The 24,255-nt window shown below is 46.8% G+C and overlaps 2 protein-coding genes across 4 annotated transcripts in view; both read right to left on the bottom strand.

The window, feature by feature from the left end:
• Positions 1–345, bottom strand: part of LOC126980408 (protein white-like) — a 47,718-nt gene extending 47,373 nt beyond the window's left edge. For both annotated transcript variants that reach the window (XR_007733171.1, XM_050830322.1), the window contains exon 1: positions 220–345. The gene's annotated coding sequence lies outside the window, so the exon portion shown is untranslated. The remainder of the gene's footprint in view (positions 1–219) is intronic.
• LOC126980410 (FAD-linked sulfhydryl oxidase ALR-like) lies at positions 186–16,082 on the bottom strand. Of its 2 annotated transcripts, XM_050830326.1 has the most exons (5): positions 15,982–16,082; positions 7,664–8,174; positions 2,342–2,528; positions 1,960–2,152; positions 186–750 (listed from the first exon to the last, which is right to left on the bottom strand). In XM_050830326.1, the coding sequence occupies exons 2-5, from the start codon at positions 7,811–7,813 to the stop codon at positions 588–590; spliced, it is 693 nt and encodes a 230-aa protein (XP_050686283.1). In that variant the 5' UTR covers positions 7,814–8,174; positions 15,982–16,082; the 3' UTR covers positions 186–587. The 2 variants fall into 2 exon arrangements, with proteins under 2 accessions (XP_050686283.1, XP_050686284.1); XM_050830327.1 differs by lacking the exon at positions 15,982–16,082 and having other exon boundaries at positions 7,664–8,229.
• Between the last annotated feature and the right edge of the window lie 8,173 nt (positions 16,083–24,255).

Raw genomic sequence — 24,255 nt, 5'->3', positions numbered from 1 at the left:
TAAGTTATCAACAAAATTAGACACATGGTGACAGCAGGTTACCAGAGCACAATAATGCACACCTCAGACTCGTGCGTCGTGACTACAGTTGCCTTCATCATATTCAAACTCAATTTTTTGGTGCATACTGTGCAGCTGTTGGAGCAAAGTTAAAAGATATATTGGATGTTAATATCAAACATAAATTTATCATTTGATGGAACTCTTTTATTTTTGTACCTTGTTTCCCATATGAGTCTCCTCTTTATCCACTTGGTCTTCCTGTCACCGGGAAAGTTTTTATCCCAAGAGGTGACTTAATTCTCATGTGTACGATACTTCTCTTGTGAGCAAACCCTAAGAAACCTGGGTTTTAAAAGAGTTCAAGAAACATCTGTTTTGCATAGCCTACTCCAAATTTTTGCATGTGCAGTCATGAAATATGGAAAACAATATAAATTACAAATATATTCACCTCAATATACACAAGACTTAAAAATATGTTTAGAACTCCACTGACAGTATAAAGATAGAGCACTAGAGATAACAGCCATTTGATGCACACAAATTCTCTTCCCATGTACACAACAATAACGGGTGTTTACCCCTCAGTCACACGAGCCATCCAACCAGCCGTCCCGCCATCGCTCGTTGACGCGATCACAGTCAAATATAGGCTTGCCCAGCTTCTTGTTGACCTCATTGTGGGCATTGCAGAACCAACGGGACAGACTGTTTTGGGAGTCCACAGCTGGAGTGTTGGTCCTCAGCCTGTGGGATGAGAGTGAGCTGATTTTATTTATTTTCAGATAGATAGATAGATATCTATTGACCACAAATTATCAGAAATGCATCACAGGCTCAACAGGAGAGAGTAAGCTTATTTTGGTGATCTATTAAGACCAATATTGAAAATTTCTAAAGCCTATAATCATGAAAGAGAGTGAACTTATTTTACTGATCCTCTTAGACCATTACGCAAACCTCCTCAAATCTATATGAGGGAAGAAAAAATATATAATTTGTTAACAAAAATGATGTGTTGTAAGAAAGCCATGGTGGTCCAGAGCAACTGTTGGTGGGACTGGTTGTGCTTCCTGTTAACCCTGACTCTTTCTGAACTCCTTAATATTGAATTAATTACAACAGGAGGTTGCCACAGTATGTGCTGTCGTCCTCCCCTGTCACATATCCCCAGCAAACCAAATAATAACAACTACCTAGCCATTGTAGGTCCATTTTTATGACAGTTTTAAGACATGCATTTTGGCTTGAGTCCATACAACAATTTACTTAGACTGTCATTATCCAATCACACTTTACAAGTTTTCTGGGTGGCCTTGGCCTGTGGTGTGTGTATATTATGGGATATGGTCTATTTGTCTGACTTCTCAGGGCTTTACAGTACAGGTAGCTCTCGATTTACGCGAGTTTGGTTTACGTGTTTTTTAAATAACGCGGGGTCCAAAATCCAAATAAATGTTTAATTTACACGTTTTTTTTCTCACTTATATGCGATATTTTATGGAGTGGCCACCAGATGTCTCACGCAACTGGACTCACACAGCGCTGCGGCCACAAAGCTGAGCTCAGTTCTTCCCGCGTGCCTCTTGAACAACAATACAGTACCCACGCTGCCACGCTACTCAACAACAACACCCTCGCTGCTGTGCTACCACGAGGGGAAGGGCAGACAGAGGAGGAACCACAAGAGAGGGAGAGGAGTCAGAGTGATACAGTAGGTAATAAAGGTACAAACCTACCTCTTGTTTGATTTACATTGTTTTTGATTTACGCGACCTCGTCAAGGACACAATACTCACGTAAATCAAGAGTTACCTGTACTTATCATCCTTCAGATAATACTAAACTCAAAAAGTCTAAGGGGCTGAGGATCTATAAAAAGACTGACCAAGGGATATTAGAGCAATATTTTCCCTAGTGATGTCAGTGGAGGAGAGGAATCCCCAGCCTACTCACCATTCCCGGAAGTCCTCAGCACACGGTGCACACGGGTAGAACTTGGAGAAAAGTGTGATGAAGGAGTGCATGTCTTGGCGCTGCTGGGCAGAGGGTTCAGCAGGGTAGTAAGCAGCCATTGTGTGTAGTAAACGCCAGGAGCCGCGTCCCAGCGCCACACTGTCTGCTGGGCATCCTTGTTTAGCTGCGTCACCTGTGGTATCCAAGTAAGGGTTAAAGTGACTCTGGGTCTGCATATTCCCAGACCTACATGGCTACATCTTATTGTTAATGATGTTTTATTTACTCAGTTATTTTCTTTGACACCATATACATGACACTCTTCTATAAATGACTGTTGCCATTTGATACCAGAAGCACACACACACACACACAGCCTTACCCCAAAGTGGTGGATCCTCCTCATTCTCCCCAACTCCAGTGCTAGATGGGACTGTGGTACTATTCCCTTCCCTCTGTTTTTGCTCGGAGCTGCCAGCTGCATTTGATGCTGCTGCCATTGCTGCTGTTGTTGATTGTGTAGCTGTAGATGTTGCTGCTGCCATTGCCTTATCCATACCAATGGTAGTCTGAACAAGTGATGAAATTTCATTATTGTAACTTGCTTGCTTTAATGTATAATTAGGCTCATATGATATATATTTCCCTTTTGTGTACTGTAATTTACTTGACAATGAGTAACTTTGCTACTTAACTCTGAGCAGCTGTTACAATCATGTAAATACAGGGTTCCTACTTCTTGCATATAGCTATGCGTAATAGCCTACCTATTAGTTCCTGCACTGCATTCAGATACTAGAATGCAACACATATAGCCAAGTACTAACTTTGTGCAAGCTGGCAACAATAAATTCAATACTATCCACATCTAATTTTTTTACCTCCCTTGTGCCAGCAACCAAAAACAATGAAATATAATGTCACCCAATAGATATGGGCCCTTTAAGGGGGCCTCCGCCAGGTATTAAATTATTAACGTATGATCCTGATTATATTCATGTGAAATGTTTGCTTATGGGGAAGTAATATACGCTTACTTTCAGGTCTGTAAGTCAATACATAATAGCAGAAAAAAATAAAATGTACCTTTTTAACAAACTTCAACTCAAAATTCCTCTCTCATCTAATGACCTAAGCTGCTAAAAAAAATACCAAAGACACTTAAAGCAGAATCCAACAGACGTATTGTGGAAAATTTTTCAATTTTGCTTTTGTCAAATGATGAGATTTTTTTCCAATTTTGTTGGTGTATCTAACGTTATTAATTTTCTTCCAACAATTGTCCCTTAATTGAAAAGAAAACTCACGATGAAATGCTTGCGCTTCTACTCCTCTTTCCAATGATGTATTGTTTATTAAAATCGGTCAAGTAGCAGCAAAGAAACTTTTGAAAAACTGAAACTAATCCCGTTTTCTAATAAGGAGAGTTAAAGTCCACAGATTTATAGAGTTCACCCTTTGAGCCTAGATGCCTTCCCAGTTGGTATTCTTTACTGAATTGCAGTTTTTTCTTTGTTTTGAAGGACTTGTGTGTCTGATGGTGTCCTTTTCTAGGAAATCGAGCCAAAATGCGAAAATTATCTCTGGCATCTCCAGGGTAACTCATGTATGTGTCAGCTCTGCTGCCTCCAACGCCATCGCAGATGCTAGTTTGCCTCAAGATACCATACGAATATTCATTTAGGCTATTTTCTACACTGAAACATGACGATGTATGCACCTGTGTATGAATATAGCTTTTTTTTTTTTTTTTTTTTTTTTTTGAGGGGCCTGAATGGTAGTCGGCCCCAGTCAAGTGTTTTATAGTGACGTAAGTGACGAGCGGAAGAGGGAGTGGGATAATTCTGTCATTTTTGCTTATTTCTTCATAATATTTTGTCACAAGCAAGCCAAGGCGTGTACGAAGACGTGTGAAAATTTTCAATTTTCCCGATTTTTTAAAGTATTAATGCAGGACGCTCTCCTCAACAGAATCTGGGAATATGTAACTTCCTTTGCCTACTTCACTGTTAGAGACAACACTGGCACAGTACAAAGCAAATCACTTACTTAAGAGTAAACAATTAAATTTAACAAATCTAACCAAATCTGATGTAATCTAACCATATCCAACCAAACATGATAACCCTGCTGTCAAAATGTGCTGTGCTAGACTGACTAACTAACAGGGAGCATATGCCAGGAGGCACTTTGTCACTCTGTCCTGACCTCACAAGGTCAAGACGTGTCACATGGCACTCTCCAGAGCAGCAACCGGGACAGATTGTTGACTCTTTCCCTTTCCTTCTCATTTCCCTGCCTCTTCCCATTTTTTCAAGGAACTCATTATTCAAAGGAATATTTGTGAAATGTTGTGACAATATACAGACATACAGTGAGAGTGCAGCATGTTAGTGGTGCTGCAAAGGGTAGGTAGTGAGTGCTGTGTGTGTCGCTGACGCCTCTTTATCACACGAACTAGCGGACACACTCAGGCAACGAAGGACACAACCTCAATCACTCAGCAACAGGGAAAGGTCAGTGAAGGTGACAATGCAGTGTGGGAGCTTCTTCACTCAGGTGGAGCAAGATGCATGGCACCTTCATCAAGGCTGTGTAGTTATTCCCATAAAAAATAACTACAACAACCAGTTGGACAGAGCTCACTGGCCAAGGAGCTTAACACCTCATAACCAAGTCTGGGAAACCTGAGTGACCTCCCATATACTCCCCACCTGCATCCCACCATCAGCTGTCACCTGAACCAGCGGCTGACCTGAAGATTAACACCTCGCTGTCATCAGGAAGAGACTGCCCCTCCCCTCCTCCTGGCACCACCACACTGCATTCAACCCCCCAACTTTCCCACAAATATGTCAGACCCCTGTTCCCCATCCCCCTTCTTTTTGTACTTGTTTCATTAGTGAAGTTTCCTTAAAATGTATTAATATGTAAATTTTCAGCCTAACAGCTGCCATAACTGAATAAACCGTTTCATTAATATTACTGGATCTGGATATTAATGCGCAGGGCACCTGTACAGGTGCAAAACACACATATTTGTGTTGGCTATTGGGGGGACGGAGGAGCCGGGTGTGCAGGGGAGGGAAGTGAATCAAGTGTAATTGTTAGTGTTGGTGTGTTGTGGTGACAAGTGTGTGTATTTTTTTTCTGAATGAGTCTATTGTACCGCAGTCTAAAATCACGTATGGTGCATGGAAAGTATGAGTGCTTGTATGCATCACTGTTAAGTGTGATATGTTTGGTATTTATGAAAGTGTGTGTTACAAGAATGTTGACTGTTTGTATTGTGTAAATATGTATGTGGGTTAATGTCAATGTGAGTGTTTGTGATCTTGTACATAAGTGTAAGTCTGTGCGCTTGTCTGCATATGTGAAGAGATTCCATGTTTATTTGATGTTTGATCCATGTTGTGATTCCAGGCATTCAAGTGTAATTGTTTGTAATGAACCTAGTCACCTTGGTGTTGATTTGTTCTAACCTATCAGTGTTTCTGTGTGTGTAAGGATTTCACATCATGGAGCAGTATTCAAATGTTAGTCTCACAGGTGTGTCGAAGCTATGTGTTTAATGTCAGGTGTGCAGTTGTGTAAATTCCTCCTCAGGAACCCCAGAGTTTGGTTGGCTGTGGCACTGATGTGGTCTATATGAGTGTTGAATTTCAAGTTAGTTGAGAGATAGATACCAAGGTACTTGTGTGTGTGAACTGATTCTAAATCTGAGTTATGGAGAGTGTAAGTGTGAGGGATGAGGTTGTGCACCCTGGTGAATCTGGTAAAATTCTAGTGTTTGCCCATACTCCCCCCTCCCCCCATACAAGCCTGGGGACCTGGTGGGAATGCGGGGTTTCGGGTGGGGGACACGAAATCCGTCACATTCGCGTATTTTTTAGTGGGGGGGGGGGGATAAAAACTCCCTAGATCTAGGGAAATTCCCTAAATTTAGGGAATTTTTCCTCCCACCACCACTAAAATAAGCGTTTGCGACGAATTTAGTGTTTCCCATATGAAAACCACACACTCAGTGGATCCCCAAGCTTGTTTTGGGAGAGAAGCGTAGTGAACCCACCAAACGATGCTCACCTCACCATCTGGCGTGGCACCGGCGGCCATATGTGCTCACATAAACCGCCTCCATCACACTCATGCCCTCTCTCTAGTAGGTTGTCACCTCATCGCAAGGTGTCTGTCCTCCAAGTAGAGTCCGTGGCACCAAACACAGTGTATCTTCATTGTTTATCACCGACACAAGTAAAACCACCGGCTAGCCGGGATCCATCCAACACCGCGCCTTTAACAATACTGCGGCTTGCGCAGGAAGTGCAGGCTCTCGAACCTCTTGCCCGAGCTGTTCGAACATGTGAATCCTTATTGACTGGATTTTGAATCTGTTTCACGGGCTCGTATTCCCAGTATACAGGGTGATTGTGGATACTGACTCTGCGCCTCCAGAATACGATAATACGCCTCCATATATCATAGTAAAAAATAACAAAGTACTAAGAAGTAAAGAAGCCGAATTAATCCCCTTCCCCCAACGATCTTGGGGGACCTGTGTGAACTCGGGGTATTTAGGTGGGGGAGCATATTTAAATTACTCCAACCGAACTTTACGACCTGGTCTTACATGCGTGGGCTAATGGCTAACTAAGCGTACTATCGCTAACCATGCGTACCATCGGTAATAGTATTAGGTAAAGGTGCGTGTTCTAAAAAAAAAAAACCACGCGTGGTGGACCTGGTCTCACATGCGTGGGCTAATGGCTAACTAAGCGTACCATTGCTAACCAAGCGTGGCATCGGTAATAGTATTAGGTAAAGGTGCGTGTTCTAAAAAAAAAAAATTACCACGCGTGGTGGACCTGGTCTCACATGCGTGGGCTAATGGCTAACTAAGCGTACCATCACTAACCTAGCGTACCATTGGAAATAGTATTGGGTAAAGGTGCGTTCAAAAAAAAAAACACGCGTGGTGGACCTGCTCTCACCTAGTGTATCATTGCTAAACGGATCGTTGGCAACGCTGCTCATATTGCAATGGCATTGCCATGTAAACACATCGTCCATATGTATAATATGCCCTTAAGTACAATATTGAGGCGTAATATCGTATTTTCGAGGTGCGGAGTGATTTTCAATAATTACCTTGCATGGTTTCCGTATGTTGTAAAAAAAACCCGGAATGTATGAAATTTCCCTACATCTAAGTAATTGTAAGGAATTTCCCTACATCTAGGGTATTTTTCAACCCCTAATAACTCAAAAACTATGTATTTGCGACACATTTCATGTTTACCACCGCATTCCCCGAAGTATCAATGGCCCCCTAGCCAATTTTGGTTGCGAGGGGTGAGTATGGGCAATCACTAGAATAATACCGTGAATCTTAATAGTTTGAATTTGTCTGGTCGGAAGTGCATCTGCCAGGTGTGCTCCCACTGCACGAGGGCGTCCAAGTCGTTTTGTAGTAGTCTGCAGTCATCACTAGTCTTTACTGCTCAGTACTGAAAGCAGTTAGGTCTACGTTTCTTCACTCGCCCACTGGTTCCATTCCTGACGGTCACCCTGAGCAAGCCTCTCAATGGAATCTTAATATATTACATTTGGTTACTATGAATAGAAGATAAACTTTGTCTCACTTATAAGTCACACTACCCCTTAGCAGGAGGGGTCCCAGGTCCTTGAGACCACCATTGCGTCATACCTTACCCGGCCTGGCGGGGGCCTCACCGCCGCCGATGCTCGCCCGCTGACTCTTCATCCACGACCTGAAGTCGGTGCACGCGCGGCACGGCTTTTCAGGGGCCGCGGCGTGGGGCTCCAGGTCGGCGCCGTCCTGCCTGCTCGCCGCCATGCCTCGGGGACGGGCAGGGCGGACAGGGGCAAGGCTGGGGGTGGCGGGGCAAGGCTGGGGGTGACGGGCCACGCCACGCCGGGGCCGGCCGCTGCTGTGGTCGCCTCCTGACTCGCCTGCTGCGGGGAAGTGTTGTCCTCTTTCCTTTTTATTTGAACCTCCTTATAATGGCTTTTCCCCCGCCCGTACCCTCCTGTCACCGCCTGGGCAGTGTAAGGGCTGCTCCCCCTCCTTGCTGTGTCGTAAGCCCCCTAGCAGCGCCAGCAGCACCGGGCGGCAGCTGATGCTCACGATGACTCTTGTTTACCTTGCTGAGTCTGCCTCGCCCTCTCGAACGGTGCATTGACACTGCTATGGATTGCTATGGGTTGGAGAGGGAGAAAGAGGAAGAAGGGAGGAGGAAGGGAGAAAGACGGGAAGGGAAGGAAGGGAGAGAAGGGGGGAGGGGAAAGACAAGGAGGAAGAATGGGAGGGAGAGAGATGGAAGGAAGGGAGGATATTGTTATGCTCCACTTGTCTACCCCTCACACAGGCAGACAGGTGCTCTCCCAATTACTTAAACTGGGCTCGCTATGGAAAACACAGTGCTCCCACGAGGCGGACAGCAGACACAAAGACACTCCGGCGGACACACTCGCACACACCCACAGAGCACACAGCGAGGCACAATTAAATACAGGGCGGACTTTCTTGGGGTTTACTAAGCAATAGCACGTTGTACAATCCTTATAGTCCAAGGGGGAGGCAGTCAAGGCACAAATCACAGGCGATTAAGTCCTAAGGCACAGAGCACAGGCGAGCGCGTCCTTTGTCTTCTCTCCGTCTCCACTCTTCCTCGCCGCATGGCGTCCCTCTCCAGCCCGCCCCCTCAACGGGGCCGCAGGGAACCCTCATTACGTCACGTGGCGCCAATTACAATTTAAACTAAGCTAAGCCTTGGCGTAACACTACCCCCCCCTTAAGCGCAGGCGACCCGCCTCGCCAACTTAACAAAACAAATAAAACATAACTGGGGAACTAAACAAATCATTCTGTATCAAAATCTGTAAGCCATCCTGGCCTCCTCCTCTCACGTCTTGGTCGTCGCGGTGGAGGTGAGGGCGAGGAGAGGCAGCAGGCTGGTCCAGGTCACCAGCAGAGCCGGCCTCCAGGTCAGCGTCTCCACCTGCCTCCTCCTCCACATCATCCGCGACCTCGACGTCCACCGGGTCAAGTTCTGCCCGGTCCTCCTCGTCACTACTGGGGTAGTCAGGGTCCTCCTCAGCGCCAGTACCCCAGGAGTAACGGCCCGGCCCATGGTAGCGCCAGAGCCGGTCAACGTGGACGACAGAGGAGCGTTTGCGGCCCCTCCTGATGCGGTAGGTGACAGCGGACAGGACTGCAATCACCGTGTAGGGCCCCTCCAGGGACTCTGCAGCTTCGGTGATAACCCTTTCTTCCGGCGAGGGTTATGCAGCCACACTCTGTCACCCACCGCATACTTCACGTCCGCATGCGGCGATCGTAGTAGTCCTTCATCGCCTGGCCTGCCACTCTGAGCTTGCCGCGCACCTGGTGATGGACCTCGACCAGGTTCTCCTGCAGCGCGGCAGCGAAGCCAGAGGTGACAGTCGGCAGGCCCACGTCCGGCGGCCGCCCGTCGCCAGATCCACGGGAGTCTGAGCTCGCGGCCAAACATAAGACGTGCGGGTGTATAGTCAGTGGCCTCGTGCACAGCGGACCGGTACGCCATCAGCATTGCGGGCAACTTGACGTCCCAGTCCTCCTGGTTTGCCCCGCAAGGCCAACTGCTGTGCGAGTGTCCGGTTGAACCGCTCCACCATCCCGTCCGACTGCGGGTGGAGTGGCGTCGTTCGGGTCTTCCGCACTCCCAGCAAGTCGCAGCACTCACGGAACACACGGGACTCGAACTCACGGCCCTGGTCTGAGTGCAGTTCTGACGGCACACCGAACCGGGTGAAGCACTCGTTTACTAGGACACTCGCCACTGTTTCAGCCTCGTGGTTCGGGAGCGCATACGCCTCAGGCCACTTCGTGAAGTAGTCCATCACGACGCATACGAAACGATTGCCCCGGGGCGTCATGGGCAGCGGCCAGCAATATCTACAGCAACCCGCTCCATTGGCGCCCCCGCTGTACAACTGAAGCGGAGCCCGATTCCGGCGTGTGGGGCCCTTTTCGCACTACAAACGTCACAGGCCCGACACCACTCGGAAACGTCGTTCCGCATACCGACCCAGTAGAAGCGCTGGCGGAGACGTTTAAGGGTCTTTTTCTCGCCCAAGTGGCCACTAGTAACACCGGCGTGCAACTCCCGTAACACCTCAGCACGCTTTGCACGGGGTACCACCACTACCCAGGCGTCTCTGACCCCTCCGCCTAACACCTCCCAGCGCTTTACTAGCACTCCCCACCGTTCCAACCGCAGCTTCTCCCACTGGTCGACGAGGCACTTAGTGTCAGGACTCTCCGCCGAACCTTCCTACCACCGGGTGCTCTCCCCGCTGGCCCTGAGCCAACGCACTACAGGAGCAAGAGCGGGGTCTGCGCTCTGTGCCTCACGCCACCGGTCGTTGCCTTCAGTGGCGTTGGCAGGCACTGTTAAGCGTCGGCAAACAGGGTCAGGGTCCCGACGCGCCTGGTGTGAGTAGCTTGCCTCACACGGGCTCTGACTCACGGCGTCAGGTCCTTCAGGGACGGAATGTGAGCTACCTGCCTCACACGGGCGTCGAGTCACAGGGTCGGGGTCCTTGCTAGCACAGTGAGAGCAACCTGCCTCACACGGGCGCCGGCTCAAACTATCGGCGTTGCTGTGCACACGACCCGGGCGGTGAACAATCCGGTAGTTGAACTGCTCGAGCCTTCCCAACCACCTCGCCAGCTGACCCTCCGGCGCCTTCAGTGTTTTCAACCACTGCAGGGCAGCGTGGTCGGTCCGGACGGTGAACTCAGCGCCGTAGAGGTACGGCTGGAAGTGCTCGAGACTTTTTACTACTGCCAGCAGCTCCTTCCTGGTCACGCAGTAGTTGCGTTCAGGCCTACTGAACTTGGCGCTGTAGTAGGCCACCACGTGCTCCCTTCCATCCTTCACCTGCGACAAGACAGCCCCGATGCCCTCCGCACTGGCGTCGGTGTCAAGCAGGTAAGGGAGCTTCGGGTTGGGGTACGGCAGGACCGGCGCCTCCACTAGGGCCCTCTTCAGGCCGTCGAACGCAGCCTGGCACGCCTCGTCCCACTCGAAAGGCACTCCTTTACGAGTGAGGCGGTGTAGGGGCGCCGCGATGGTGGCGAAGTCCTGCACGAAGCGACGGTAGTAGGTGCACAGACCCAAGTAGCTCCTGACCTCAGCTACGTTAGTGGGCCGAGGCCAGTCTGCTACTGCTGCCACTTTCTGCGGGTCTGTGCGCACGCCCCAGGAACGGCACCTCGTACTGGAAGAGGGAGCACTTCTTGGGGCTGAGCTTGAGGTTAGCCTTCCTCAGGCGTTGCAGGACCTCCTCCAGCCTCCCCAGCTCCTCCTCGAAGGTGCCTCCGTAGACGATGACGTCGTCGAGGTAGATGAGGGCCGTCCTCCACTGCAGGCCGTCCAGCACCCGCTCCATCAGACGTTCAAAACAGCCAGGGGCGTTGCAGAGGCCGAAGGGCATGACATTAAACTGCCACAAGCCCTGCCCGAAGGAAAAGGCTGTCTTCGGCTTGTCCTCTTCGGCCATCTCCACCTGGTGGTAGCCCGACTTCAGGTCGAGCGTGGAGAACCACCTCGCCCCTACCAGCGCGTCCAAGGTGTCGTCGATCCTCGGCAGGGGGTAGGAATCCTTCACAGTCACGTCATTCAGTGCCCGGTAGTCCACACAGAAGCGTTGTGTGCCGTCCTTCTTTAACCAGGACTACCGCTGAAGACCACGGACTGTCGGACTTCTCGATCACCCCTGATTTGCCAGGTCGTTGACGGTGCGCTGCATCTCCTCTCGTCGGGCAGGTGCGATACGTCGAGGGGACACTTGATGGGCGCGCTGGTTCCAGTGTTGATGCTGTGTTTCACCAGCGACGTGCGGCCCAAGTCCAAGTCGCCCCGGCTGAACACGTCTGAGTACTGCGTCAGGTGTGGCGCACCCTCTCCGCCTGCGACTCCGTCAGGTTAGCGGAGCCCCTGAGCGCCAGGTCTTCAAGGAAGTCAGGCAGCACTCCTCCGCAGGCGTAGACGCACTCGTCGACGGCTGGTCAGTTCGCTCCACCTCTTCACATGTGCCTAGTCTGGCACCAGCGGGTAGTCGCCGAGCCTCGTCAGAGACGGTAGCAACGAGTACTGTCACTAACTCCTCCCCGCTCCCACGAGGCTCCTCCGACTGCCACACCGTCAGTCAGGTGCAGGTTTTCTGAGGGTTCTACTATGCCTTCCGCGTCGTGCATCACCCTCGACAGTCGACACTGGACTCGTCGCTCCGTCCTGGGGGGTGCAGTCGCTCGGCCGTCACTACCTCGGCACACCCGACGTCCGGAAGCCAGGGCACCTCTTGGCCGTGCACCCTCCTCCGCTTCCGTCCAAAGTCGATACCTGCGCCAGTCTGCACCAGGTAGTCAAACCCGAGCAAGCCCTCTTCATCCAGGTCGGCGGCGTACACTGGCAGCCGCTCTTCTGCGCCGCCCACGCGGACACGAGCCACTACAGGCCCCTGGAGTGCCACGCAATGCCCCGTCACGCCGCACAATCTCTGCGGGGCGTCTTGTATCCGCTCATCGTCCAGCAACTCAGGGCGCACCAGGGTCTTTTCAGCCCCGGTGTCGACTGTCAGGCGGCAAGACTTACCGTCTACGTTGCCCTCCACCTGCACCGAACTAGTGGTATGGCGGCATCTTACACAAGTGGGGCGTGTCGACCTTGGCAGGCTGGGTAGTCGCCCCTTGTCCAGCCCGCTGCTGTTTCCCGCCTGCGCCACTTGCTTCGGCTTGGGGCAGGCGCTGGGCGGTGATCAGACTTGCCGCAGTCCTTGCAGCAAGTCTGGAAGCCCCAGACTTCGGCCGGTCGAGGAACGCGTCTTTCGCCCCTCGGACACCGGTCGCGTCTGGCCCTTCTCACCGCAGCCCCAGCAACGGCCACCAAACTCGGGGCTCGTCTCCCTCGACGCCGCCTTACGCTCGAACTTCGCCTTCCGGCCTCGCACGTCGTTCCGAGGCTTGGCGTAGTCAGCGAGGCGGCTTGACGTCTTGAGAAACGCCTCGAACTCCATGGCCCTCGCCAAAGCCACCTGCAGGTCACCAGGGTGGGCTTGCTTTACGTAGATCTGCAGCTGGTGGTCCTGCAGAGCATCTACGAAGGCGTCACGGGCGAGGACGGTCGTCATGTCTTCACCAGCAGCCGGATAAGCCCGCCTCACAAGGGCCTCCACATCTTGCGCCAGTTGTGACAGCGTCTCGCCCTTCTGCCTCGCCCTCTTCTTCAGCTGAGCCCTGTACACCTCAGCCTGGTGACTGTGCCCAAAGCGGCGCTGCAAGGCTTCCGACAGGCTGGTAAAGGAAGCTTGCTTGGTGGCTGGAAGGTGGCTGAGAATCTCGAGTGCCGGGCCCCGCAGCGCCGTTGCCAGCTGCAGCGCCTTTTCTTCCTCAGTCCACCCTTGAGCTGTTGCGAGCATGACGAACTGAGCAACGTAGGCCTCCCAAGCTACCTTGCCGTCATACTCAGCCGGCTTACGCCTGCGGTGGTCGTGGGAAGGAAACGAACGAGCAGGGTAGAAGGCAGGCACTCGGGGCAAGAAAGGAGGCAGGGTAGGGTTTAGGTGAGGAGGCGAGGGTGGCGGGCTGTTTGGCAACAGTGGCGGGGCTGCCGCTCGCGCATCGCCGCAGCCCACGCCAGCCGCTGAACCCCGACCGTGACCCCCGGCCGGACACGCCAGGCCCGGAGGCTCAGAGAATGCACTGCGTGGCCTCAGCGAGGCTTGACACTGCCCCAATCACACAAAGGCTCACTCTGCACTTCCTCTGGGGCAGCACACGGCAGCCTGCCTCGCCTCAAACCTTACCTCCCGCACCTCACCTCTCAGTGCCTCTAGGCCCCTCTGTAGCTCAACCCGGACCTCCTCGCAGGCCTGATCGGTATACTGCCGTGCCTCCTGCCGCACAGAAGCCAAACTTGCTTGTAGTGCCTCCTCAAGCCTGCTGGCCTGTGCCTCAGGCGCTCGGCCTGCTCTCGGGCCTGCTCCTCAAGCCTGCTGGCCTGTGCCTCGGAGCGCTCGGCCTGCTCACGGGCCTGCTCCTCAAGCCTGCTGGCCTGTGCCTCGGAGCGCTCGGCCTGCTGTGCCTGCTTTTGACCTTGAAGCGTTATTTCTTGCCTCAAGCCAGCCAACATTGAGGCAATTAACTCCAGCTGGCCAGGCTTAGCGTCTTCATCAGCCTCAAGGTCACCACTACCCCCACCACTCGCTCCACCAGCCGCACCGTGCTCGCCGAGCTCCATTGTGCCCGAGGCGTCACTCTTTGTCTGCCCGTCCACTCACAGCACAATTTCCACCCCGCTCCTGACACCACTGTTATGCTCCACTTGTCTACCCCTCACACAGGCAGACAGGTGCTCTCCCAATTACTTAAACTGGGCTCGCTATGGAAAACACAGTGCTCCCACGAGGCGGACAGCAGACACAAAGACACTCCGGCGGACACACTCGCACACACCCACAGAGCACACAGCGAGGCACAATTAAATACAGGGCGGACTTTCTTGGGGTTTACTAAGCAATAGCACGTTGTACAATCCTTATAGTCCAAGGGGGAGGCAGTCAAGGCACAAATCACAGGCGATTAAGTCCTAAGGCACAGAGCACAGGCGAGCGCGTCCTTTGTCTTCTCTCCGTCTCCACTCTTCCTCGCCGCATGGCGTCCCTCTCCAGCCCGCCCCCTCAACGGGGCCGCAGGGAACCCTCATTACGTCACGTGGCGCCAATTACAATTTAAACTAAGCTAAGCCTTGGCGTAACAATATGAACGAGGTGGAAAGAATGAACGTAAAGTATAATATTATGAAAAAAGTGAACATTGGGAGTAAAGATGTAGGGACGGACAGTACACATACCTTACTAATGAAAACCCAACGAAATACAAAAAAAAAAAAAAAATGAAAAGCGTATAATGATTGTTAATGGGGTCTCACTGAGCTAGATCGACCTGTCTTGGAACTACATAAAATAAAACGCATGCGGACTGTCAAATATTTTTTCTTGCAAAGTTTCTCGTTGGTACTCAGAAATCACATATTTTTTTCTCATAGCTACGGTATAGACACTTGACTTAGTAGCAGCCTAGTATTTAAGAAACGGGGATACGCAAGAAAAAGAGAATAAATAAATATATATTTTTTTCCAACAGAAACAGTCGTACGTTACATGCTATATGTTGTTCTTTTAAAGTTCAATATAGTGAATAATATATTACAAGATGCTAAAGATGTATATATTATGATTTGAATTAGAAATATGAAATAAATTATCACTTGCTGCCGGCAGCGTATGATATGTTTAGCAGCAGTGTGAACAGCCTCCCGCGCTCTGATTGGAGTTGTTGTTGTTGAAGGTTTACCCCCTAAAAAGGGGGAGTGATCACTGGGAGAGATAAAGGAGTGCATCGTGTGTGAGGCAGGGGGTACCAGCCGGAGGAATGTTGAGTGGCAAAATTTTCAACACCTTCCTCCACTTGTAAGAAATTGAAAGCATGACACCATTGTTTGACTTCTCTTTTCTTGCATGAGCGAAGTATTTGCCCATGAATCCGCATTGATACATTCTTATGAATCATTGGATGGAGTGTTGAAGGATATATCGTTGAATGCTCTTATTTTGCCAACAATGTTCATTATAATGACATGAATAATGTACACACTCAGATATTTTGGTGTAAACATTATAGTGACCATTACAACTCTGATTATGCTACTATAATATAATTTGGTGCAGAAAAATGCCACTTAAGCTTCGCTGGACCCCAGAGGCCCGCAGGTTTGGATCTGGCAGAGGTTCCAAGAGGACCACCAGATGGCAGGTCGAGCTCAGTGAAGGAGCCCATATTCTACGCACCCACGTTCACCAAATAATATATATAAACAGATTTATCAACAACATAAATAGATACCATTACATTTATTTTCTCCTTTATTTCATCAAAACGCTAAAGAAAATGCCTACCGATGCTTTCGATGAGGTGAGCAGGAGTCGCCGCGTTGGAGGCGGAGGCAGTCTTGTGTAATGTTTGCCGGTAGCCGCGGGGCAGTCAAGGCCGCCCCCTCTCTGGCCTGAAGCGATAAAGGAATTTGATAATCTCTCTCTCTCTCTCTCTCTCTCTCTCTCTCTCTCTCTCTCTCATGAGGGGTCACCTTTACTTTGCACCATTTTCGTCAATTATTCCCCAGAAGAAAAAAAAAATAACGCTAAAAAACTAGTCTTGCCTCTCCCCACGTATACTATATATCTACACATTACGAAGAGCGAGCAGCAGACTTAAATAAACAAAAAAAAACTTAGTGGACGAATTTAATGGCAATAATAACAAAAATAAACGACAGCTCACTTAGCGGAAGACAGACAGGTAATGAAGCTCGTTATCTTGCGCCATTAACTTAATCAGAGACATTTGGAGGCGCAGCGCAATCATAGGAGGGAGTCAGGAGATGAATGCTTCCCTCTCAATGCTCCTTTCAGCGAAGGGGAAAGGGAGGGAGGAAGGAAAGGAGAAAGACGGAAAGGGAAGGAAGGGAGAGAGGGGGAAGGGGGAAAAAGGAAGGGAGGGAAAGAAGGGGGAAGGGGAAAAGACAGGGAGGTTAAGACGGGAGTGAGGGAGGGAGAGAGGAAGGAAGGAAGGAAGGGAGGAGGAATCAGGAATATGGATGAGGTATGGAAAGAAGGAAAGTAAAGAATATGAAAAAAAGGAACAAAGGGATGAATAATGGGAGTAAAGATATAAGGAATGACTAAAGAATAAAGGGAATGAAAGCATAGGAAGAATCAGGAATGTGGATGAGAGGTGATACGAAAGATGAAGATATGGAAAGAATGAACGTAAAGAATATGAAAAAAAGGGATTAGAAGGATGAATAATGGGAGTAAAGATGTAGGAACGGGGAGAAGGAAGAGAGGAAGAGTGAAGGGAATGGATGGGAATGGTTACGAAGGTTGCATATATAGATGAAGGGTGTGAAATAAGAGGAAGAAAAACTAAATAAATATGAAAAAAAAGGGAATAAGGGGATGGACAATGGGAGTAAAAATGAAGGAAAGGAGAGAAGGAAGAGAGGAAGAGTGAAGGGAATGGATGGGAATGGTTACGAAGGTTGAATATTTAGGGAGAGGGTGAAATAAGAGGAAGAAAAACTAAATAATGAAAAGAAATTTGACATGACGTTAAAGGAAAGGGGGAGAGAAAGGATGGAAAGAATAATGATTGGTGGGAATGAACAGGAGTGGATACGAAGGATGATAAAGTGGAGGCAAGGGGCGATGAATAGATGGAAAAGAAGAAAAAAAAAGGAAATAAGAAAGGGAAAAAAGGGATGAAGGAAAAAAAAGGGGGAAAAAAGAAGGAGAAACGAACATAAGTGAGGTGCTGAGGACATGAAAAAGAGAAACAGAAGAGAATGAAACGGAGAAGAGGAAAATAAATAAAGGAAAGAAAGGAGAAACGAAGCGAATGGATGGGAGTGGGTGCAAAGGATAAAGGAAAGGCGAAAAGAAGAGATGAGAAGATGAAAAGAAGAAACAGAAAAGAATGAGACGGTAAGCAGGAATGAAAGGAAAAAAAGAACGTAGGGAATGAATGGGGATGGATATGGAGAACGTTAGTATGAGGAGAGGAAGTAGAGAGATGAGAAGACGAAAAGAAGAAACAGAAAAGAATGAGACGGTAAGCAGGAATGAAAGGAAAAAAAGAACGTAGGGAATGAATGGGAACGGATATGGAGAACGTAAGTATGAGGAGAGGAAGTAGCACATGGCAGCCTACAAGAACATGGAAAAGAGAGAGAAAAAAAGACGTGAAATAGGGAAAGACTGACGGATGAGACATACTGGCTGTTCCCTTTCCCCATCCAGTTTTCCCGTTTCCCCATCTCTCCCTTCCTACTTTCCCTTCCCGTCCCTCTCCCTCCCTTCCCTTTCCTCCTGACTTTCTTCCTTTCCCCTCTTCCTTCCCCTTCTCTCTCTCTTCCTTCTTCCCCTTCTCTCTCTCTCTTCATTTCCTTCCTATCTTCCCCCATTCTCCCTTTTCTACCCAGTTTCCCCGTTTTCCCTATTCCCAAATTTACATGCTTGTCTATTTTCGGTAATTATTTGCTCATTTAATCATTTAATTATTTATATATTCATTGAGGCCTTCGTCTGCCTCCTTTTGACGAAGAAGAATTATATAAAACTCATCTAATAAATTAACTTAGACCAACTTTCTTTTCTTTATTAATCTCCTAAACAGACTAAACGTATTTGGAAAGCAAGAACAGAGACCTAAAAACAATAAACAAATAAATACATACATAAAGAAAGAAAGAAAAAGGGAAGAAAGGAAAGAAAATAGAAAGAAGAGAAAGAAAAAATAGAAAAAAAAATAGGTGAATTATTACAGAAAACAAAACATGAAGGATAACGCAGAATACTCTCTCGTGATGTTAAATCCGTACATGGAATCGGAGCGCATCAGGAGAGTCGATAAATCTCCCACGATGTGATTCAAGAGTGTTTATTTCAGTATTATGGAGGCGCTTTTGTCCGGGCGTGATGTAGTGTTCTTTTGTGAAGCTTATGGTCCTCGGAGGCAGAAAGGAGGGAGTATAAAGGGAGAACTAGATGATAAAAGGAAAGAGATAAACGGCAATTGGTTAGGACGCCGAAGAAATGATCCGGAAAAAAATGAATGGAGGAGAGTACGGTAGTAGTAGTAGTAGTAGTAGTAGTAGTAGTAGTAGTAGTAATGGTATTTCTAATTACTAAAGCGCTTTGGTTAGGTTCAGGCGTGTGCCGTCTTCCATAAATCATCTCTCGCTGGGGATTACGGGAAGGGGGAAGAGAAGGGTTAAGAGGGGGGGAAAGGGGAAGAGAGAAGAGGGTGGAGGAAAGACGGGAAGGGAAGGAAGAGAGATAGAGAGATGGGGAAAACGAGAAGGGAAAGGGGAAGAGACAGGGGAAAGGGGATAGACGGGAAGAAAAGGGAGAGAAAGAGATGGGAAGGGAAGGAAGAAAGGGAGAGGGGGATAACGGGTAAACTGGATGGAAAAAGGGAACAGAGAGGGGGAAGCGAAAGACGGAAAGGGAAGGAAGGGAGAGGAAAGGGGTAGGGACGGAAGGGGAAGGAAGGAAGGGAGAGGGGAAGGGAGAAAACGGAAAGAGAACGAAGGGAGAGAGGAGGAAGGGGAAAGACGGGAAGGGAAGGGAGGGAGAGGGGGGAAGGGAGGAAGGGAGGGAGAGAGAGGCTGTTGTATCATCTTTCCCGGGAGTCATTACGAGGGATAAATTTCTCAAGATAACGCCTCGGAGTTATTAAGAAAATTACCATACTTAATGAGCCTCCCCCGTCCCGCGGCGCACACCGAGAGTCTCCTAAAAGGGCGATAAGCTACACATTTTTGGAACTTGCGAATTTGAACTTAGATTTTGGGAGCTGTTGTTGTTATTTTCTTATTATTATCATCATTAATATTTTCATTCAGGAACGCTTAGAAAATAACGTTTTTATAATCAGACCACTGGAAACGTTTTTATGATCAGACCACTGGAAACGTTATTATGATCAGACCACTGGAAACGTTATTATGATCAGACCACTGGAAACGTTTTTATGATCAGACCACTGGAAACATTTTTATGATCAGACCACAGGAAACGTTATTATGATCAGACCACAGGAAACGTTATTATGATCAGACCACAGGAAACGTTATTATGATGAGACCACAGGAAACGTTATTATGATGAGACCACAGGAAACGTTTTTATGATCAGACCACTGGAAACGTTTTTATGATCAGACCACTGGAAACGTTATTATGATCAGACCACAGGAAACGTTATTATGATCAGACCACAGGAAACGTTATTATGATCAGACCACAGGAAACGTTATTATGATCAGACCACTGGAAACGTTTTTATGATCAGACCACTGGAAACGTTTTTATGATCAGACCACAGGAAACGTTATTATGATCAGACCACAGGAAACGTTATTATGATGAGGCCACAGAAACCATTTTAAGGGTATTTCTTTTACATTTCTTTATTGTTCATCTTTTTATCATCATTATCATTATTATTATCATTATCATCATCAATTAGAAAGCCTTAGAAAGAAACGTAACCATAATCAGACCACAGAAACTATTTTGAGGGTGTTTCTCTTTTTTTTATCATTGTTATTGTTCTTATCATCATCATATCTTATCGTATCATATCTTTTCATTATCAGTATTATCATCACTAATTAGAAAGGCTTAGAAACGTTATAATGATCAGACCACGGAATCTATTTTGAGGGTGTTTCTCTTTATATTGTTGTTGTTTTCCCGGAATTTTAGTGCAGGTAGCGAAGGTAAGCGCCCAGGTGCCGCACGCAGGTGAGCCCCGTTAGGCGGAACGAGGCTGCTAAAACGGGGCTTCTTTCGGGCAAAGTTCAAATGACACTCATAATGCGCAAATATATGTAATTTTTTGTCTGTTTGTTTACTTTCAAGCTTATTTTTTCTACTACTGCTACTGCTGGTACTACTACTATTACTACTACTACTACTACTACTGTACTACTATTACTACTGCTACTATTACTACTACCACTACTACATCTTTTTTTTTTCAAGTTTTTTCTACCATTACTACTACTGCTATTGCTGCTGCTGCTACTACTACTACTACTACTACTACTACTACTACTACTACTACTACTTCTACTATTACTATTTTCACTTATTCCTCTTTCCTACTCTCTCTTCCCTGTCCTTTTTCATTTTAAATCTCTCTCTCTCTCTCTCTCTCTCTCTCTCTCTCCCCTCTTTCCTCCCCCTCCCACACAAACAAGGGTCAGGTAATTAACTGCTTGGCCTACTGAATTCACCTGGCTTCATTATCGCCTAATTACCTATAAATTGCGACACGGCACTCATTAAACTCCCTCGCCAGGTAATTCCTTGGCGTTTAATCACCGTCTGGACTTAAATCACTCACCTGTGTGTAAGTGTGCAGGTAACATCAAGTACGTAATTCTTTCTGTCTGTCTGTCTCTGTATCTGTCTGTCTTTTTCCATCATTTCTGTCAGCATGTGTGTCTATCTGTGTCTTTTTGTTGTGTATCTGTTTGAATTTGCCTATTAGTCTCTCTCTCTCTCTCTCTCTCTCTCTCTCTCTCTCTCTCTCGACCCCGCTTTCAGGTGAGGACATTAACAGGATAAAAATGTTACCCCTTAATTATGTATAAATATTTTTTCCTCTTCGTAAATTTCAACGTTATGGTCCTGGAGTGTCAAGAAAGTAACATTATGAAATTAGGTCGGAGAAAAGTAATGAGAAAAATGCACCCGTTTGCCTTCCTCTATCTATTTTTTTTACAAACATATAATTGATAAAAGGAATGAACAAAGAAATGAGAACCAAAAAGGAATAAAAGAAAGTGAACAAAAAGAGAGATTAAGTGGGCAATATTAATGAAAGATAATAAAGATAAAGAAAACATGACGCCAGAACAGATAAATACTCGTAAAAGGAAAGTGACAATGAGACAAAAAAGAGAAGAAATAAAAACAGAAAGAAAAACATTAAAACGGAAAAGAAAAGAACAAAAACTAGCAAGGAATCAACTAAAACAGAAAGTTACAACCAATGAAAAGCAGAAAACAAAACAATATAAAAGAAAAAATAACTGATACAGCAGAAAAATATTAAATAAAAACAAAAGAAAAAAAAACAGAAAAAACATGAGAAGTAAAAGAATATCGATAAAACCAAAATATAATAACAAAAAACAATCAATAAAACAAGAAAATAAAAACAGTAGAAAAAACAAAGAAAAGGAAGATTATTAACGAAACCAAAAAAATCATAACAAAAAACAGACATATATCAGATAAAACACTATTAAAACATTATATAGAGAAAAAATAAATTGAAATAAATAGATCCTTTCTCACTTCCGTCCTTTCTTCCATCCTTCCTTTCTTTTCACCTTCCTATCTTTCTCCCATTCCTTGCTTCCTTCCATCATGCTCCTCCTTTTACATCTTCCAAAACTAAAAACAATGAATAGTGAATAAAGGAAACAATGAATAATGAATAAAGGAAACAAAGAAACAAACAAAAAAACAATAAAACGAAAAAAAAAAACACTAGAATCAATCATATTTCTTTTTTCTCCCTTTTTTTTGGCACGTGTTTCAAAGCCTTTTTTCCCCTTATTACTCCGTTCAATTTGAGGCGCCAGCAATGTTGTAACTTCCAGGTGTCTTGCGTGTCATATCTCTTTCCTTAATTACAGGTGACTCCTTTTTGGTTGCTATATTACCTGCTCTTAATTATATCCTTTTTCCTCTCCCCTTCTCTCTCTCTCTCTCTCTCTCTCTCTCTCTCTCTCTCTCTCTCTCTCTCTCTCTCTCTCTCTCAGGTAATTGTTATCTCTCTCTCTCTCTCTCTCTCTCTCTCTCTCTCTCTCTCTCTCTCTCTCTCTCTCTCTCTCTCTCTCTCTCTCTCTCTCTCTCGCTATTGACGTTTTATTGATCTTTTTATTCATTATCTCGTTTTACGTCTCGTAGTAAAAGATTTATTCGACTTCCCATGATTTATTTCACTCCAGGGGTTTCAAAGAGGGGAGGAGGAGGAGGAGGAGGAGGCGGAAGGCGTCATGGAAAAGAAAAAGAAAAATATATAAGTAGAAACCTTACGCAAACTCGAAAAGAGGAGGAACGGAAAGAGAAAATAAAAAGTCTGAACGAAAAAGAAGAAAAAAAACAGAAGAGGAGAAAGAAAAGTTGAGAAAGAGTGAGGATGGAAGGAACGGAGGAAGGTAGGAATGATGGATGGGAGGAAGCAAGGAAGGAAAGAAGAACGGGAAGGAGGAAGAGAGGAAGGAAGGGAGGAATAAATATATGAGCAAGATGGAATGAAGCAAGGAAGGAGAGAAAATATAAGAAATAAGGAAAGGAAACAAGAGAGGAAGGAAGTAAAAAGAAAGGAAATGAAAGAAAAAGTAAACTGAGGAGAAAAAGAGAAAAAAGGGGAGGAGAAAGTGATGGAAGGAAAGAACAGACGGAGGAAGGAAGGAAGGAGTGAAAGAACAAAGACTAAATAGCAGGAACAAAAAGGAATGAGGGAAAGAGAAAAAAATAGAAGAAGAAAGAAGAATAAAAGAAAAAGGAGGAAGATAAAAGCGAGTAAAAGATTAAAAAAATGAAGGAGAAAGAGAATGAAGGGTAGAAGATATATGAAGGAAGAAAGGAGTGAACGAATGAAGACTGGATAACAGGAATATAAGGAAGAACGAGAAAAAAAAAAGGAAGGAGAAAAAAATAAAAATGAAGGTAAAAGCAAGGAAAGAGAAAGAAATGAAGGAGATATGAAGGAAGGAAGATGGTACGAAGAAAGGAAGAAAGAAGTAAACGAACAGACTAAATAACAGGAACAAAATGAAGGAGAGAATGAGGAATAAGGAGAAGAGAAAAAAAGGAGGAAGGTAAAGGGGAGGGAGAGAAAAGAAATAAAGAAGAAAGTGAAGGAAGGAACGAAGGAAGGGACAAACAAACATCAAATACCAGAAAGAAAAGGAAGGAAAGAAGGAGAAAGAAAAAAAAACATTGAAAAAGAAAGAGAAAAGAAAAAAGGAGAAAGGTAAAGCGAGGGGAGAGAAAGGAGCTGAAAGACAACCCGGATATATGTCTCATCAACGGAATCCAATTGGTCCAAGGCTGCGGGTTGAAGCGATGATGAATAGACTGCTTGATGGAACTCTCTCTCTCTCTCTCTCTCTCTCTCTCTCTCTCTCTCTCTCTCTCTCTCTCTCTCTCTCTCTCTCTCTCTCTCTCTCTCTCTCTCTCTCTCTCTCTCTCTCTTACCCCTTTTTTTTCTTCTTTCTTTCTTTCCTTCTTTAATGATCTCTCTCTCTCTCTCTCTCTCTCTCTCTCTCTCTCTCTCTCTCTCTCTTCTCTCTCTCTCTCTTCTCTCTCTCTCTCTCTCTCTCTCTCTCTCTCTCTCTCTCTCTCCCTCTCTCTTTCTCTCTCCCTCCATCCCTCCCTTCCGTCTATCTCTCGCTCCCTGTTCGTCCTTCCTTCCTTCCTTCCTTCCTTCCTTCCCTGACTGACCGGCTGGCTGATGGACGGAACCTGTACCTCCCATCCATGTTGCTTCTCTCTCTCCCTCTCTCTCCCTTTCCCTTCAATCTATCTTTCACCTCCTTCCCTTCCCCTCCTTTTCCTCACTCTGCGCCCCTTCCACCCTCATCGC

Source organism: Eriocheir sinensis, chromosome 44, assembly GCF_024679095.1.
Source record: "Eriocheir sinensis breed Jianghai 21 chromosome 44, ASM2467909v1, whole genome shotgun sequence".
NCBI classification, from domain to species: Eukaryota; Metazoa; Arthropoda; class Malacostraca; order Decapoda; family Varunidae; genus Eriocheir; species Eriocheir sinensis.
Note: the sequence above shows the minus strand (reverse complement) of the source record. Positions and strands in the feature narration are given on the sequence as shown.

What these genes read in the sequence shown, in the direction of transcription:
- LOC126980410 (XM_050830326.1), bottom strand. Translation starts at nt 7,813, where the DNA reads ATGGCGGCGAGCAGGCAGGACGGCGCCGACCTGGAGCCCCACGCCGCG. An exon ending in CCCCCGCCAGGCCGGGTAAG is followed by an intron (nt 2,529 to 7,663) that starts GTATGACGCAAT and finishes TCACTTGTTCAG; the next exon opens with ACTACCATTGGTATGGATAA. An exon ending in GGAGGATCCACCACTTTGGG is followed by an intron (nt 2,153 to 2,341) that starts GTAAGGCTGTGT and finishes TGGATACCACAG; the next exon opens with GTGACGCAGCTAAACAAGGA.